General features: G+C 43.9%; 1 protein-coding gene across 1 annotated transcript in view; it reads left to right on the forward strand.

The window, feature by feature from the left end:
• Positions 1 to 18,402, forward strand: part of TSPEAR (thrombospondin type laminin G domain and EAR repeats) — a 187,913-nt gene that overhangs the window by 107,663 nt on the left and 61,848 nt on the right. Inside the window, 2 exon segments of the mRNA XM_029606177.1 lie at positions 5,262 to 5,448; positions 10,306 to 10,535. Coding sequence (XP_029462037.1) covers positions 5,262 to 5,448; positions 10,306 to 10,535 — 417 coding nt within the window.

An 18,402-nucleotide genomic window follows, 5' to 3' on the forward strand; every position in this document is an offset into this window, starting at 1 on the left:
ACATAGGGGTAATTAATAGCCCAGATCAAGGTGGGGCCACGTATGTAATTCATCCAAGTAGGCTAGGAAAAACAGATAAAGATGGAAACCAAGAAGGCTGGGTCAGAAGCAGGTCCATGAGATGTTAATCAATCTGAATGCACCAGGGTAACAAATGATTCTAAATTTCCAGGCATGCTTGTTCATCCATTATGTGGTTAGCCAGTTCTCCCTTGATGTAAGATTAGCATACTGGTTTATTCCAGGTGAGGTCTATGATTCATCTGGGAAATTTTGAGGTGTATTCAACCACTGTCTACTGTCCCTGCAGAGTTGTAGTTTGCTGGTTCTCCAAAGGCCTGAGACACTGCTGTTATAAACTGCCATAAATGATTCAAGAATGGGCTTTTCTGTTCTAAAAGAAGTATTACTCCAGTCAGAGCATCCTTAGTCAGTAGGTTGATTCCCAGGTCTAGTTTCTCTGAGTCCATGCTCTAGATATAGAGTTGTAAGAAGAATAGTAGGCAGCATTGATTTAGAAGTCCCCTAAACTCTATTCAAATGTCATCCAACTTGTTCAGGTGTGGCACACATAGTTCTGAGTAGAAGAGGCCTGCTAAGTGTAGTTCAGTTCCTACTGGGATAAGATTCTGTAGCGTGCACCTGTTATTGCAGGTGTTGGAGATGGATCTGCATAGCCTGGATGGAGGAGACCAAGTCTTTCATTATGTCTAAGTGATCAGTTGCACCCATTCCTGAATATTCCATACTGGTGCAATAATAGATAATGATTGGGGTGCGGTGGCCAACAGAGGACTAATTAATTGAGATATGAGCAAAAGTACTTGGAGGCAGGCTTAAATCCAATAGCATGAATGAAAACCGTATGAGAAAGTGAAACTGTGAGCTGGGGTCTGAGCCACATAAGCAGGGAAATAACAGGTAAAGGCAAGGAACCAGGATGAGTGGGTCAGAGGAAGGTCAAAGTAGACAGGAATGCAGTAATAAACAATGATCTAAGTATGCTGCAAACAGGAACAGAATAGCAAAAAGCAAGTTCCAGAAGGCTGCACAGTACTGAGCCAGTTTAGCAACTAGATTAAATAATGTTATCAGTCGGGCTGTTTCACTGCTAAATTAAGGGATGCAAGGTCAAAGTTCCTATGAGAGAGGATAAGTTATTACCAGATCTTCAGGCACCCAAGAACCTTTGGGTCAAAAGGTTCTGGTATGTGCTCTCTGATCCTGAGAGATGTCAGTTAAGATGCAACAAGTCTGACACACATCAGATGTCAGTTATTACATCTAAAATATAAAAGCTATCTAAAATACATATTAAATAACCTAAAACCTTTCAAAGTCATATACAATACATTTTTTTTTAAACTTTAGTCTTTTATTTTCCTGTCTCTCATTACCTCCCAGCCCTCTGTAGTTGTCTCACACCCTCTCCCAGCCATCTGTAGCTGTCTTTCACCCTCTTTTCAGCAAAGAAAAGCTGAACTGGGAATAGAAGCAGCAGTTTAGGTCACAGACTTCATTGAAACATAGCCCATTCTGTAGGGGTTTCATCAGTATCCTCAAATATCAGGAGAAAAAAAAAAGAAAAAGTAGTTCTGCTTTTCACAAGCTCAACCTTTGTCAAGTGGAAAGTGTACAGTTAGGGACTCTTAAGTAGAGTAAAACTTAGGAGCTGTTGCAGCAGAAAATTGCTACAGTTCGTTAGCTGCTTCCTTTTCCAGTGACTGCAGCTGCAGAGGAAAGAGAAGGAAAGCAGTCCTTGAAAGGATGGCTATTACTATTCTACACACTCTCTGTTACTAAATCCCTGGAAACAGTGCAGAGCTCCCAACTAAGTTACCACCTTTGAGTCCTGTCAGAGGTATAAGCATAAAGCCAGCCTAAAACATAAAAATAAACAAAGCCATGCTTAACAGCAATACTCGTTGTGGTTGTTTATTGGTACGTATGATAGATGTGAAGAAATTCTGAAGCGCCAGTGGTATTTTCAGTTTGTGTGGCTGGCAAGGCTTTTGGAGCTTTTGTGCAATGATGGAGAAAGAGAGTTAGCTCTTGCTAGTAGAATCGCAGAGGATCAAGGTGGCTGGGGCAGAGCAGCCAACATGGGGAGTCTCCTTGAAGATCCAGGAGACTTGGATTGTGTGTTGATGAAGGTCTCGGATGCATCTGTTGATGGAACCTTTTGTGCTCCCCTAAGATCTCATGTACAGCATTCTTTGGATAATTCTAATATTGGTCCAATGAAAAGTATTAAAACCTGGAAAGAATTCAGTCTAAGACTGAAATGTTGGGAAGATGATGAAAATCTCAGTCTAGAAACTGTGGTGGTAAATTTTAAAAAAAGAAAAAAACCAACCCTTTTAATTCTGACAATAGGAAGGTTTGAAAAAAAAAACAAACAAGATTTTTTTTTAAGCTGTCCTGTCATTGCAATTTAAAGCTCAGTCTTTTTTCTGCGTAGCATTTCTCTATGAAATTTACATGCATTATTTTTATTAGGAGGCTATAAGGATGATGGAAGGGATTTTGAGTATACTTCCTCTTGAATTCATAATGAGGGAATAGGGAAATACTTATAGTGTAAGTATAGTGAATGTAATCCACTTTGATGTACACTGTGAAATGCCAAAAAGTGGAATAAAAAAAATCTAAATAAATAAGTAAAACGATAGTCACTGTGGGTTTCCTATGTCTGGGCGATAGTAAGGCCAGGGATGCTTACACATAGCTGCAACTTTGGCATGGACAGCATTCTCTCCTGTACATACCAACAATCTCATCTGAGAAAGGGGTTCATAGAATATAAGTACAGTATGTCAATTAAAATCACACTTCCTATTATGGAACCAAGTCCAAGTATAAATAACAGTAGCTGGAAAATCGAAATGCATATTTTAATCGTGCCTCTGTATGCTACACACTTATGCTACAACATGCATGTTGTAGCATACTTCTTGAATTTTTTGACACCTATTTTGGAATCTATTCCTCAATTCCTTCTTTTAAACATTAAAGAGTAGATTTTAAAAGGCCCATGTGTGTAAATCCCGGGTTTACACACGTGGCCAGACCTTGCGCCAACCGGGCGAATTTTCGAAAGGGCCTGGCCACAGGCGTAAACCACGGTACACGCTTAAGTGCTGGGCCTCTTCGAAGGGGCGGGTTGGGGGGTGTTTTCCGGGCAGGGCGAGGGGCGGGCAGGCACAACGCCATTGGTCGCTGTCCCAAAGATTTGCACACCAGCAGCTGGCCAGCGCAGGCAATTTACTTCAGCTCAGGAGTTGAAGTAAGTTAGGAAACAAAAAAAAAAAAGGAAAGATAAGGTAGTGTTTAGGGGGTGGGGAGGAGAGGGGAAGAGGGAGGGAGTATAGGTAGGGGAGTAGGGAAGTTCCCTCCCAGTCCGCTCCTTAATTGGAGCGGATTGGAAGGGAATTGGGGAAGGCTGGAATGCGCCGCCACGCAGCAATTGCGAAAGTTCCCCCTTGCGCGCTCCGCCCACACATACGCGCATGGATTATAAAATCCGGCATGCATGTGGGCGTGGCCCACCGATTTTATAACATGCGTGTACCGGCGCGTGTTATAAAACCTACCCCTGAGGTGCCAATATTATACAAAAACTGAGCTCTTACATTTAGGTTCCTATATTAGTTTCCTTAATTATATTCCTAGTTTCAGCCAAACTTAGGGGGTTATTTTCTAAACCCTTATCGCGTGTTTTCGCTGTCGGCAGTAGCATGCCGAATAACTACACCTTTTATGGTGTCGCTATTTGGTGTCGCAGTGTTGCGAAGGCTGTGGGCTTTCGCAGGCCTGCCTCCCCTCTTCGCCCCCCCCCCGTTTTCGCAGGATTCACCATTCTGCGAAAGAAAGGTGAATCCAGGCCTTAGGAGACTAATGAGTACATTTTCAAAGGAGTTACACATGGAAAATTAGCATATATGCTTGTAAGTAGCCCATTTTCATGTACATGCTATTTTATAAAGATTGAAAGTATACACGCATTTTTGGTTTCACATGCCCATTTACCAACGCAAAAAAAGGGAAGTCTATGGGCATTCTGGAGCAGGATCAAAAGGTACGTAAGTTGTTATTTTATAAGAGATATTCACATAGAGATTAACTTATTCACACAATGCTACACCTGCTAATTGACGAGCACAATTGAAATGTGTTGTCTGCAGTTTTTGGGTGGGAGATCTGTGTAAATTAGTGCTAGAGGGTCTAGGAGGACTAGGTGAACTGGCAGAGGTATCGCCGAACTGGTGATTTCAAATATGCACGCAAAAAGTATATATGTGCATACATTTTAAAATCCCCATTTTTATGCATACATGCTCTATTTTTTTATGTACCTACAATATACGCATGTATGTTTATGAAACAGGTAGCAAAAGTAAGCACTTTCATTGCTTTGGAAATATATGTGTACTCTGAAATATATGTGTACTTTTGGATCATAAGAACGCATTATTTTATAAACTGTGCAGCTGCCACTATGCAGTTTATAAAATATTAGGATAAATCTCCCAGTGTCCACTTATGTGCACACATGCTGTAACATGAATAGCTTTGGAAGTTGTACTCCCCATTTTCAGCTGAAAATTCACATAAATTTAGTATTATTTTTTAATTTTTATTTATTTAAAATATTTTCTATACCGTCATTTAGTAATGTCCCATCACAACGGTTTACATAGAGGCACGTATATTTAGTTTAGACCAAAAGTTGGGTCCCTAAATTTAGGTCTGCTATTCATTTGCCTAGAGTTATGCTCCTAAGTTAGGTGCCTAGTTCTGAAAATAGGTGCTAACTCCTAACTTTATCTCCCTTCCTTAATTCCACCTCTGTAGCCATCCACATATCCCTAAATTTTTGGGCGCCTACTGAAACCAGGAACCTAAATTTAGCACTCAGAGCTAGTACATTTTCAGAATTTCCAATTTAAGGGCCTAAACCCTTCGAAACTTGGCCTCAACCTTTTTGAGGGGAAGATTTATTAAAAGCAAACAAACTCGCAGGGTCATTCTTTATTGTGCCAAATGCCGGTATCGTGTGCGATAAGGCCCTACCACACGCAATACCGGCTGCATTGTGGCGGTATTATTAAAATTAGGGGAAGGGATGGAGTGTGGGCGGGGTTTGGGCAGGTTTGCCCACTATCACCCCGCCCCCTTTTTTTTCCACGACACATGAATCTAGGGGTTGGAGAGCTCTATATTTAATGGATGGAAATTGAGACTTCCTGCTTTGTTTTCAGATCTTTCTGGTGGTGGCTAATTTCGAGCAGAATGAAAAGAGGCAGGAGCTGTCTGTGATTTACAAGTGGAGCCCCAAGAAGCAGAAATTTGTCGTGTACCAGAGGATCGCCACACACAGCGCTAGGGACTGGGAGGCATTTCAGATAGAGGGAGAGGCATTCCTCGTGGTCGCCAACCATAGAGAAGGTATCCCCACTTTATTCTTAACAGTGCGCCACAATGCAGGACACATTGTGTGGGGGGTGGGCAGAAAGGAATAGGCAATAGTCACTTCAGTGGACATGAAAATTCAAAGACAAGTCAAAGGGAAATTATTGTGTTTCATGTAAAGCTAGCATTTGTGGAAATGTTTGGTGGCAATTTTTATATTATAAAAATGTAGATTTCTAGTTGTGGTACATGAAATTCAGCCGCTTGGTTTTCTAATGCTAGTATGCTATCTATCCCATGTGGGAATACCTGTTCTGGTCATTGGAGCAGGGCTATGGTGTGAGGTAGACCCTTATTTACTAACAATTGAGACCACCCAATGCGGTCTAGACCACTTGAACGATTGTCCTAGAGCAAGGACTTGTGGCTCTGCTAACCGCATGTAAATGTGGACTTTGACTGCCACTGGAATAGTGAAGAGACAGAATTCTCTGCATCTCTATACAACTGGGCATGCATTTTGAAAAGGTTCACCTTTAATAACAGAATAGGTGACACCATATTTTTGCATCACACTTTGAATGGGTACCACTAAAAATATATTGCTCAACATTAAAAATAAAACTCATAATCTGCATCCCTGAATACTACAGTCCTCTTGTTTAAGATTGAATTGAAATGTATTTTAACTTTCTATTGTTTTATAAGCTTGAGTCTGCTGATAAACAAATCATACTAGATTTCATGCAGCCATATTTTCACTTTGTTGAAAATGTTCTGTTTAGGGTAATGAACACTTCCAAACAGCTTTCCTTTGTATTTAGAATAGTTAGTGAGAGTAATTATCTTTGTGTTACAGGAAAGACCTAGTATCTGTAAGGTAACTTTTATAAAAGCACACACCAGGAGAAATATCTTGATAAATCAGGGCAATCCCTGTTCAGAACTAAGGATGTGTAAAACTGTTACAATTAGGTGTTTTCGAGTATGGGGATTATTATATATTTATTAGGAAATAAATAATGCTGCAGTTTCTTGGCAATACGTCTGTCTCAGGGTTGCATGAAAGAAAAAAAATATGCTTTTTGAAAAATTCATTTTTTTGAAACTATTTGCCATCAACTTTAAAGGAAGAATTTACACATGGAAGGCAACAATATCCACATCAAGGAAAAAAAAGTGCGAAAGTAGAATTTGTTAATACTTTCTCCAAGGCAAAGAGCATTCCTGACTGCTTTAATTGCTGGAACCAGTTTACATCCTAAAAATCTGCTAGGGATTGTCACAACTCTGTCCAGCCTCACTCAGGAGCCTGGACTCCCTCCCCCTCCTTCCACTTACAACCAATCCCACTTTCCAACATACCCCACCTATCCTATTCCCCACCTCCTAAGAATTCAGTTCACAACCAATAATGACAAGAACCAATGACCAAACAGTGTTTGGTCATTGGACCAATGCAGTGTTGTTTTTATTAAGTTGCAGACCATTAACATAATGACAATCTATGTCCATCTGGGTTTCACATAAATTATAAATTCTGTAACTAGGTACAACAGTTATTATTGCAGACGCTATCTTTTGCTAGGAGTCACCAACCTACTCATCAAAGAGCACGGCAAGGTCTGACCTATCCCTAATAGTGGTGGCAATTTATTTAATTACATGTGATTATGTGCTTATCCTTTCAGCCCAGAGCCAGTTGCAATAGACATAGTCACCAAAAGGGTGAGCTATATCATAGTTCCAATTAAAAACTTTACAGTTATTACTTTACTCTTACAAATTTCTCCAACCCCAACCTATATCACCAGTTTAGTTTCTACTCCATCCCTCCCCCCTTGCATCAACCACCATCAAACTGTTACAGCTTTGTTCCTAATCTCTATTCCCTTAAATTATCAGTCAAAATAATTGTTCACATTTTCTGCATCACAAGCTTTACCATCGGCTAGTTAGAACCAAACTCCTATCTATGAACCTTCAAATACTTTTACAGAGAGCCATGATTTCACTTTCTTCCGAAAGTCAAATAATTTAATTCAACTCATCATTCTAGCAGCAATGAGTTCTAAAACCAAGGCTCAAAATAACAAAAATACTGGTCAATTTAACTTGTGTCAAACCAGGTACTACCAGTAGAGTCTGTTGTGAAAACCAAAGAGGTCATAAATGAACACAGTCTATCAACAAGTCATAGAATATAGGTAAGGCGACCCCTAACCAAGTCATAGCAGCAGGTGATGGCCAGACATTCCCCCAATGTTTGTTTTGTTCACTTCAGTGATGGACAAAGGTTGTTCCCTGGCTGTAGTATAATGTCAGTTGGATGCCCCTACTCTATGTCCACATGAGTGAACCTGAACCAAACTCTACTGTAATAACACAGAGTACATAGCCAAACATACTTTAACACAGCATATGTATGTAAGGATTTCTTGAATTTGCAAAGCCACAGCATGAAATGGTGCCCATTCTCCCCTCTCCCCCTCTCTATATTTTTGCCCCAATATCACCATAACCCCTTTTTTAGGCAGACTAAATTCAACTAATGGATAGGAACTCTATGCCCGAGGTGGGTTAGGTAACTAAGCTCATGAGCCGGGCAGCAAAAGAGGCCAAACCTGTCTCAGCTCAACTCCTTTATGCCCTCCACCGTTTGCCTCATCTCTACCAGCCATAGTCCCCATTTTGGAAACTAGTTATTATGATGGCCCAATCCCACTTGAAGCTTCACGATGCTCCTTGGTCGAGGGTAGAAGGTTAAGCCATCATGTGACCATGCCATGTGGCAGGGGCATATTATGCCTTTGGCTGCATGAGAATTGTGGCGACTCAGAGTCTGTTTTGCTTTGGAGGCAAAAGATTCTCACTTAGCCTTGAAATTAGCTATACAGTGAGATGTTTAAAGCCCACTATCTAGTAACAGTGACAGGCAAAGATCAGTATTTTAAAAAAACATAATACATGCATTCATTAATTCAGAAACATGCTGGTCAGTAATATTATAGTCTCATTCACTCAGGTGCTATGAGGAGACGTGACTCTTCATGCACTTCTTGTTCTTAGAGTACTTTAAGTAGCAAATGCTGTACAAGAGCCAGATTCCTTTTATTAAAATTTGAATGTACTCTTGGATGATGCCGTGAATGCAGTTGTCTTGGATACACTAATGTGACAACAGCATGTGGGTTGTTTATGAATAGAAAGAATATAGTTGGAGGCAGGATTAAGACAATGAGCACCAAAGGCTGTCAGAAACAGAGGGAAGACCTATTTCAGCCTAAGAATATTTCCATGACCTATCATTCTATGATGCTCTATGCCTGGTGTGAGAGGCCCATAATGAAGAATAATTGACAAATGGCACACACTGACTGACTGGCAGGCAGATATACACATGTAAAAACATACTCATTTCACTTTTGGTTCCTTTTTGGATTGTACCATTTTATGTGAAAAGGCAGAAAAGAAGGGTCAGCAAACCGAGGGTGATATCTTTTTATTGGATTCACTGAACATATTTGTGATTAGCTTTCAAAAGCTATTTTCCCTTCATTAAATCAGTGCAGAATGGGCTAGGGATAGGGCCACCAAATAGCTGTATGTCTAGCCGAACGAGCTGAGCAATTCCGAGTTTTACTCTGTTGCATGCATGCATTGCTTTTGTAGGGAACTCAACTAGGAAATCATTTATGCAATGGGGAAAAACCAGGACATGGTGCTATATTTGTCATCTTAGTTAGGAATGATATTGTATTTGCTTGTATATCCAGGTGAATTTCTCTTCTCAAACATAGTACCTGATTCACTAAGGCTTTTCCCATAGATTCAAAATGGGAGAAACGCCTGAATCTGGTCCATAGTTTCTAAATTTTAAACCTGGTTCAATTCTGGCCAACATGTGTCATTTTCTATTTTTGGGGTATCTGAATATTCTAATAGCCTATTTTAGGAAGACATTTGCAATTCAAGCAGATGCTCTCAGTATACTTACGGCAAAATAAATTGCTTTGGATTCTTTCAATACTACCCATGAGAGGTTCTTCATGCCCATAAAAGCGGTACGTTTTATTTTGGTAGCACAAAATAAGATTGGCAGCTCAAATTTGCATCTTTCCATGATCTGACTCTTATATGATTTTTTGTGTTTACTGCCATAGCACTTACCTTGGCCTAGATTTATCAAATGCTATAAATATAGCAAAAATAGCACCTGCGATATAAAAAGGGGCACGGTTAGGCTAATTACCCTGCTCCTGCATCACATAGGGAATTTCAGCAAGGTGTGATAAATTTAGCATCGCATAGGGAATTTCTGCAAGGTGTGATAAATTTAGCATCTCATAGGGAATTTCTGCAAGGTGGGATAAATTTATCACACCTGCACTATTTGGGAAAAGTTTTTATTGAGAGAGAGAGAGCACTTCTGTATAGAAATCAATATGTCACTCTCTTTCTATACCACTGTAAGAGGAGGTACATTTAACCTTGTGGTGTTTGGGGTGGGATAGGTTTGGTGGGGTGATTTTACATACATAGTCAGAGGTATGAACAGTGAAGTTGACTTTACTGAAGATTTTCTGTCGTTTGAATCGATGAAAGGTACAAGAGGAGCTGATTTGTACAATATACTCGAGTGCATGGTACAAATCATCTCCTCTTGTACCTTTCATCGATTCAAATGACAGAAAATCTTCAGTGATGTCAACTTTGCTGTTCGTACCTCTGACTGTGAATGTAACCCCTCCCTAAACCCCTCCCCTACCCCTTCAACCCCACACCGAGTTAAAAGTACCCTCTCTTACAGTGGTATAAATAGAGAATGTCCATGAGCGTTAAAGTCCTAACATGAAATGATAAATGACCCTGTTTATCTGTTTTCCTTACCAGGTGATAATCACAATATAAATAGCATCATTTACAAGTGGAATTCGAGAACTGCACTTTTTGAGATTAACCAGACTATTCCTACCTCAGGAGCTTATGATTGGGAGTTCTTCACTATTGGACCTTATTCATTCCTGGTTGTTGCAAACACCTTTAATGGTACATCCACAAAGATATACTCCCACATCTATATCTGGCTCAGCGGAGTGTTCCAACTATTCCAGTCAATTCTGGTAAGAAAAAGGAATGGAAGTCCCAATATACTGCACCATATATGTTGGTCTGTACTGGTCTATATATATAATATTGCTCTTATATGTATTCTGATATCTTTTTCATTACTGTCCTTTGAGATCATGTTTTTATCTTGAGGCATAATAATTTACATATTAAGGGGCGGATTTTAAAAGGGTTATGTGTGCCGAGCCTATTTTGCATAGGCCCAGCAACGCGTGCAAGCTCTGGGACATGCGTATGTCCCGGGACTTTGTGAAAGGGGTGGGGGCAGGACTGAGGCCTCCGGCACAGCGGCCGTGCCAGGGGATCATGCGCCGGCAGCCAGCCGGCGTGCGCAAGTAAAATAAAGGTGGGGGGGATTTAGGTAGGGCTGGGGGCGGGTTAGATAGGGGAAGGGAGGGGAAGGTCGGGGGGGGGGGGGGGGGCAGAAGGAAAGTTCCCTACGAGGCCGCTCCGATTTCGGAGTGGCCTCGGAGTGGCCCGGGTAGCACGCACAAATGTAGGCCACGCGCGCAGGTTTTAAAATCTGCCCCTAAGTGAACCAATTCCAGTGTTTATCAGTTTTATTGAACCGTAAGTAGACCAAACCAAAAAATAAACTCTAAAACACTTCATTGTCTTTACTAAGATGCATTGGCTTGGCAAGAGTGCATTTTTTAAATTAAGTTACATTTAATTAATTTATTAATCTGCCTTTCAGACTATAAGCAATCCCATCAAAGTGATGAACAATAGTATACAAAATGCAAAATCAACATAAACAGTACAACAATAAAACAGTACAAAAGCATTATATACAGCAAAGTTAAAAAATAATAAAACATAATTATAATAAACATTCCAAGTCCACTTTCCTAGAAATCAAAAATATATGTAGCAAAAATCATCAACCTATGTATTCAGGGTCATAAACCTGGGTACTGTATCCAATTTAATAAGTTATTACAGAGCTGTTGGCATATTTATTTATTTAAAATATTTCTTACTAGCCTTTCCAGCAAACACCACAACTTTTATAGTTAGTAACATTAACATAGTATGGGGTAGATTTTAAAAGAAGCGCGATCAGCCTACTTTTGCTTGCGCATCAGACTCAAGCAAAAGTACGCTGGATTTTAGTAGATACGCGTGGAGCCGCGCGTATCCACTAAAATCCTGGATCGGCGCGCGCAAGGCTATCGATTTTGTATAGCCTGCGCGCGCCGAGCCGCGCTGCCTCCCCCCGTTCCCTCCAAGGCCGCTCCGAAATCGGAGCGGCCTCGGAGGGAACTTTCCTTTGCCCTCCCCTCACCTTACCCTCCCTTCCCCTACCTAACCCACCCACCCGGCCCTGTCTACACCCCCCCCTTACCTTTGTCGGGGGATTTATGCCTCCCGGAGGGAGACGTAAATCCCCGCGCGCCAGCGGGCCTGCTGTGCGCCGGGCCGCGACCTGGGGGCGGGTACGGAGGGCGCGGCCACGCCCCCGGGCCGTAACCACGCCCCGTACCCGCCCCCAAAACGCTGCCGACACGCCCCCGCAACGCCGCGCGCTCCGGCCCCGCCCCCCGACACGCCCCCCTCCGAGAACCCCGGGACGTACGCGAGTCCCGGGGCTCTGCGCGCGCCGGGAGGCCTATGTAAAATAGGCTTCCCGGCGCGCAGGGCCCTGCTCGCGTAAATCCGCCCGGTTTTGGGCGGATTTACGCGAGCAGGGCTCTGAAAATCCGCCCCTATGTCAACAGATATTGACTCTTTGACTCACTTAGTCTGCCCAGTTAACCCTGTTTTCCAGAAAATGCCATCTCTGTGTGAAGCTGGGGGTTCTGCATGTAGAAGTATGTGTGAAACCCAAATTAGTGCGGACTGTTACCATCAGTTGAAGTAAGCGTTCTGGGAGGTAGAGTTCGGGTAGGGAAAGAACTGAAGTGTGGACTTTCGATTTTCAAAAGTGTACGGGTAAATCTACATGCACAAAGTTGCACCTGCTTGGAAGCAGGCAGAATTTGCTTCATAGATGCCCACATGCATATCTGGCGACCCCACAAATTTTCAATTTAGAATTATACGCATAAGTAATAAAATGATAAGCATGCACAGAATTTACTGTTTTGCCCAGTGTTCTAAAAGTACCTTCCCAGAGGGCAATTTTGAAAGCAAATTTCCACAAGTAAAATACTTTTTGTCTGTCCTCAATATGAATAAAAATGCATGTGGTGTGCTTCAATGTCTTCAAATTTACCCCAATGTCAGGAGGTCTTCCCAAGGGCCTCTTTGGGTAATAGATTGCACATTCAAATCTAAGCACATTAAAGCCCAGATTTTAAACATCCTGCACGTGAAAAATCTGGCCTTTACGCGTGTGGCCGGGCCTTATGCGTGCCGAGTCAATTTTTGAAGGGGTTCGGCCACGTGCGTAAAGCCCGGTACACGCACATGTGCCGGGCTTCTTCAAAGGGCTAGTAGTACCTTTGAAGATGTTTTAGAAGCAGTGCTGTAACTGGGGAAACTAAGATGATAATACCTGAAAGTCATAGAGCAACAGGCGTGTATAGGTTATTGTTACTTCAGCTTGGGAGCTGAAGTAAGTTGTGCAACAAAGAAAAAAGGACAAAGGTAGGGTTTAGGTGATGAGGAGGAGAGGGGAAGGGAACTGGGGAAGGCCGGAATGCGTTGTGGCGCAGAAATTGCAGAAGTCCCCCCTCCCCCCCTTACATGCACCGCCCGCACATATGTGCGTGGATTATAAAATCCAGCATGCGTATGCACGCGGCCCATTATTTTATAACATACACATGCCTGTGCACGCATGTTATAAAATCGGCACGTCCATGTGTGCGTGCGCACGCACTTTATAAAATCTATCCCTATATTTCTATAGATATTTGTCTTAATAAGTGAAATTCCCCAAGTCTTTTTTGCCCTCTATGTTTGTTTTGATTAGATTGTAAGCTCTACTGAACAGGGACTGGCTCTCACATGTTTTTTGTATATCACTGTCTTCATCGAGTAGTGCTACTGAAATGTTTAGTAGTAGTAGTAGTACCTTTGAAGATGTTTTAGGAGCAGTACTGTAACTAGGAAACCAAGATGATAATAATTGAAAGTCATAGAGCAACAGACGTGTATAGGTTATTGTGAAGTTCTTTTGGCAATAGTGGAAAAAAATGGAATAGTAAACCATAAAGCTTGTCTGGACTTACATAAAAGGGTTTTGATTAAGAAAATTAAGCCCCATTTCAGTGTAATAAGTACAATTATTTTGGAAGCACCTCAGTGGTGTTACCCCTCTAAGGGGCGGATTTTCAGAGCCCTGCTCGCGTAAATCCGCCCAAAACCGGGCGGATTTACGCGAGCAGGGCCCTGCGCGCCGGGAAGCCTATTTTACATAGGCCTCCCGGCGCGCGCAGAGCCCCGGGACTCGCGTACGTCCCGGGGTTCTCGGAGGGGGGCGTGTCGGGGGGGGCGGGGCCGGAGCGCGCGGCGTTGCGGGGGCTTGTCGGCAGCGTTTTGGGGCGGGTACGGGGCGTGGCTACGGCCCGGGGGCGTGGCCGCGCCCTCCGTACCCGCCCCCAGGTCGCGGCCCGGCGCGCAGCAGGCCCGCTGGCGCGCGGGGATTTACGTCTCCCTCCGGGAGGCGTAAATCCCCCGACAAAGGTAAGGGGGGGTGTAGACAGGGCCGGGTGGGTGGGTTAGGTAGGGGAAGGGAGGGTAAGGTGAGGGGAGGGCAAAGGAAAGTTCCCTCCGAGGCCGCTCCGATTTCGGAGCGGCCTTGGAGGGAACGGGGGGAGGCAGCGCGGCTCGGCGCGCGCAGGCTATACAAAATCGATAGCCTTGCGCGCGCCGATCCAGGATTTTAGTGGATACGCGCAGCTCCGCGCGTATCTACTAAAATCCAGCGTACTTTTGCTTGAGTCTGATGCGCAAGCAAAAGTAGGCTGATCGCGCTTCTTTTAAAATCTACCCCTAATAGTACAAATAGTCTGAACATCCTATCCTTGTGTGCTTTTATATAAATACTGTTATTACTTTCTTAGGATTTTAAACTATGTTATTCATAAGCAAGGCAGGGTTTCAGGGAAATTCCAAACTGATTGACCTCAGAAGTTTTATAAACTACCTCCAATTATGTAATCTTCTGTCTACATCATCTTTGGTTATGATTGACAAGTTGCCACTGGGCTTATATTACATGCTTTTTCTAGAAGGGCTTTTCCCATTTTGGGCTTGAATTTCAAATCATTTTATGTGCATAAAACCCTTGTATGTACATAAATTGTGCTTTGAAAATCAACCCATGGGTTCTGTGGAGAAAAGTATGCACGAAATCTGTTTTCATATCTACTTTTATCAACAGTAGTAAGAGGTGTTTGGTAGGAGTGTGGGAGAGTAGAGTTGGGATGGGGAAAGAATTTGCATGTATACTTTCAGTTTTGAATAATATGCAGTGAATTTTCAAAGGGGTTTTGTGTGCAAAAATAGCATATAGGCATGTTAAGTAGCAAGTATGCACAGAGTACAAATATGCACATTCTTGCAGAATGGCATGCACATTTTACCAAGCAAAAAAGGGGCTGTTTAGAAATGGGATTCAGAAGTACGCACACAAGTCACTAATTTGTAAGAGGGACATGTGCATATATTACTGAACTTGTCCAAACATTTTTATATCTGCTAATAGACTTGCGCGATTGAAATCTGGCTTTTTTTTTTTGTCTGCAGTTTTTGGATGGGAGGTTTATGTGAACTGATGGGGATTTAGGGTGAAGTGCTAGAGGTTCTAGGAGAACTGGGTGAACTGGTGAAGGTGATGCACACTGGTGAATCTGAGTATGTGCATAAATAATTTCAGAATGGTATGTGTGGAGACTTTACAAAATATCTGCCTTCTCATTTAAATCAGGGTTATTTGGTGGACATGTATATTTTTACGTTCCCAAAATATATGGAATATACACATTTATTACAATATGGGGCGGATTTTCAGAGCCCTGCTCGCGTAAATCCGCCCAAAACCGGGCGGATTTACGCGAGCAGGGCCCTGCGCGCCGGGAAGCCTATTTTACATAGGCCTCCCGGCGTGCGCAGAGCCCCGGGACTCGCGTAAGTCCCGGGGTTCTCGGAGGGGGGCGTGTCGGGGGGCGGGCCCGGTCGTCGCGGCGTTCCGGGGGCGTGTCGGCAGCGTTTTGGGGGCGGGTACGGGGGCGTGGCTACGGCCCGGGGGTGTGGCCGCGCCCTCCGTACCCGCCCCCAGGTCGCGGCCCGGCGCGCAGCAGGCCCGCTGGCGCTCGGGGATTTACGTCTCCCTCCGGGAGGCGTAAATCCCCCGACAAAGGTAAGGGGGGGGTGTAGACAGGGCCGGGTGGGCGGGTTAGGTAGGGGAAGGGAGGGTAAGGTGAGGGGAGGGCAAAGGAAAGTTCCCTCCGAGGCCGCTCCGATTTCGGAGCGGCCTTGGAGGGAACGGGGGGAGGCAGCGCGGCTCGGCGCGCGCAGGCTATACAAAATCGATAGCCTTGCGCGCGCCGATCCAGGATTTTAGTGGATACGCGCAGCTCCGCGCGTATCTACTAAAATCCAGCGTACTTTTGCTTGAGTCTGATGCGCAAGCAAAAGTAGGCTGATCGCGCTTCTTTTAAAATCTACCCCTATGTGCATACTTTTGGGGCAGAAATATGTGGTGTTTTATAAACTGGTGCAACATCTGCCATATAATTTATAAAATACCTGCACAAATCTCCATGTATCCACTTATGCGTATAAATTGTGTACTGCAGACGGTTTTGAAAATTGGGCTTGATGCGCAGGAGTAACTTTGTGTGTATACATCTGATTAACTTCAGTGCACAGTGGCTCTATAAATAACCACCCCTTATTGAATAAGGCTCTAAATTGGCAGAAGAAGATTTGATTGTTATACTTTTTCCTTTCTTTCAAGAGAGCTCCAAAATTAAAATTTGAAAAGAGCATTCATGCTGTCAAATATTTGCAGCTTTTGATTGAGAAACAATTCAAACATTCTGTTCTGAGGAATTTTACAAACTGGTCATTGTATATGTCCAGTTCCTGCAACTATCTTGCTCTGAATTTCCAGCAACCAATGGCTTCCCACTCATCTCCTGAGTGTTATGGTTTTGAGCTGTTGAAGTGGCTTCTTGGGTATTGCGGTGATGGCCACTCTCACGGGGAGGAACCCCGTGAGGAACCGCAGTACTAGGCTAGACTCTATACACACAGACATAGAGAATTTGTATTTATTATACAGCTTGATGGTACTGCCCAGGGAGCGGACAGCAATGAGGTAACCTAGTAGAAGTAGCCCAGGGGTCCTCCGCAGAGGAGACCAGTACCACACTCGAGTAGATGGTAGGCAACGCAGGGTAGCAGAGGAAGGTCCCGGATGGAGATTCTGAGCACTGCAGGTGAAGGTGAGACAGACTGACAAGGTTAGTACTCACTGAAGAAGATAGCTATATGATGGAGATCCTGGCAGGCAGAAGTAGTTCAGTAGTAGGCACCAGAGTAGGGAGAGCAGGCCCTCGAGGAGCAAGTACCCGATGTCCCAGATAGGTACCTGAAAGAAAGCATAAGGGCCCCTGAGGAGCGGGTACCCAGGTTAGCGATGAATTACTCCGAAGGGCAGAGAGAGAGCTTCCTGCGGCAGCTAGGAAGTGGCAGAGCAGCTTAGACCGGAGGCATTCAATGCAATCTCGATCCAATCCTGATCCAATTCCGATCCTTGCTAACTCAGTTTGTTAGCAAACGAAGGGCAGGCTAAATACCAGGATGTGATGATGTCTCTCGGAGGTAACGTCCTCGAGGTTCCCGCTATGATGTGGATAAAGACGTGGGTGGCGTGCGCGCGTGCACCCTAGGAGACCCTCAGGAAATCATGGTGAACACCATCGCCATTGCCGTTCTGAGGACACTGGAGAGAGCGGCATGAAGACGTGGCAGCAGCCATCTTCCCAAGGCTTGAGGAGAGAGAAGGAAGAAAGGTGAGGCACAGAGGTCAAAGCCGTCTGAGACCGATGGACGCAACAGTGAGCTAGGACCGGCACCAGTGGAGGCTATGCAAGTCGACTGCCTCAAGCTGACCACAGAAGCGAGGCCTGGTTCTAGGGCCTAGATTGGCTGGGAGAGGCCACCCCAGGTTTACCATGCACCTCTCTACAAATTCTAGCTCCAGTAATTCTCATGCTTGGGGACATCCTTGTTGACACTCTTGCATTCCTGGATACCGGCGCTGGCGGCATCTTCATTCATGAGATGTTGATCCAGCACTATAAGATCCCAACAGTTCCCTTGGATACTTCACTCTCAATCTCATCCATGTATGGAGATCCTTTGCCAGGATGTGTCACAAGGGCCACCGACCCAATAACCATGCAAACAAGTGCCCTGCATAAAGAGAAAATCAGCCTATATTTGTTGCCCAAGGTGGTCAATGCAGTCAACTTGGGTCTACCATGGTTCATGTTACATCAGTCCCATATCAATTGGATGACTCTTTTGCATCGAGTATGATATGTATGATTTTTTTATCCGCTGGTGAGAAATTGTACATGTGCATCAGATGCAAAGAACTCCTGTCTCTCAGAGAATGAGTCTGATCTCTGGAAGCTAGAGTGGCAGACCTGGAGAAGATGAGGCAGACAGAGAGGTATATAGATGAGACCTTCAGGGACATAGTAGTCAAGTCCCATCTCCAGTCTGGCAGCCCTGGTGCTGTCTTGGAGGAGGAAAGTCTCAGGATCAGAGAGCATTAACTTGGTGCTACAGGAAATGATCCTGTAGCAATAACGTGCTCTCCAGGTGGTGCATTGTCCTCTCACACCAAGGATGTATCTCCCAAGGCTACTTCCTAGGAGGGAAGGGTTAAGTTGT

The sequence above is a fragment of the Rhinatrema bivittatum genome, chromosome 6 (assembly GCF_901001135.1).
Source record: "Rhinatrema bivittatum chromosome 6, aRhiBiv1.1, whole genome shotgun sequence".
Classification (NCBI taxonomy): domain Eukaryota; kingdom Metazoa; phylum Chordata; class Amphibia; order Gymnophiona; family Rhinatrematidae; genus Rhinatrema; species Rhinatrema bivittatum.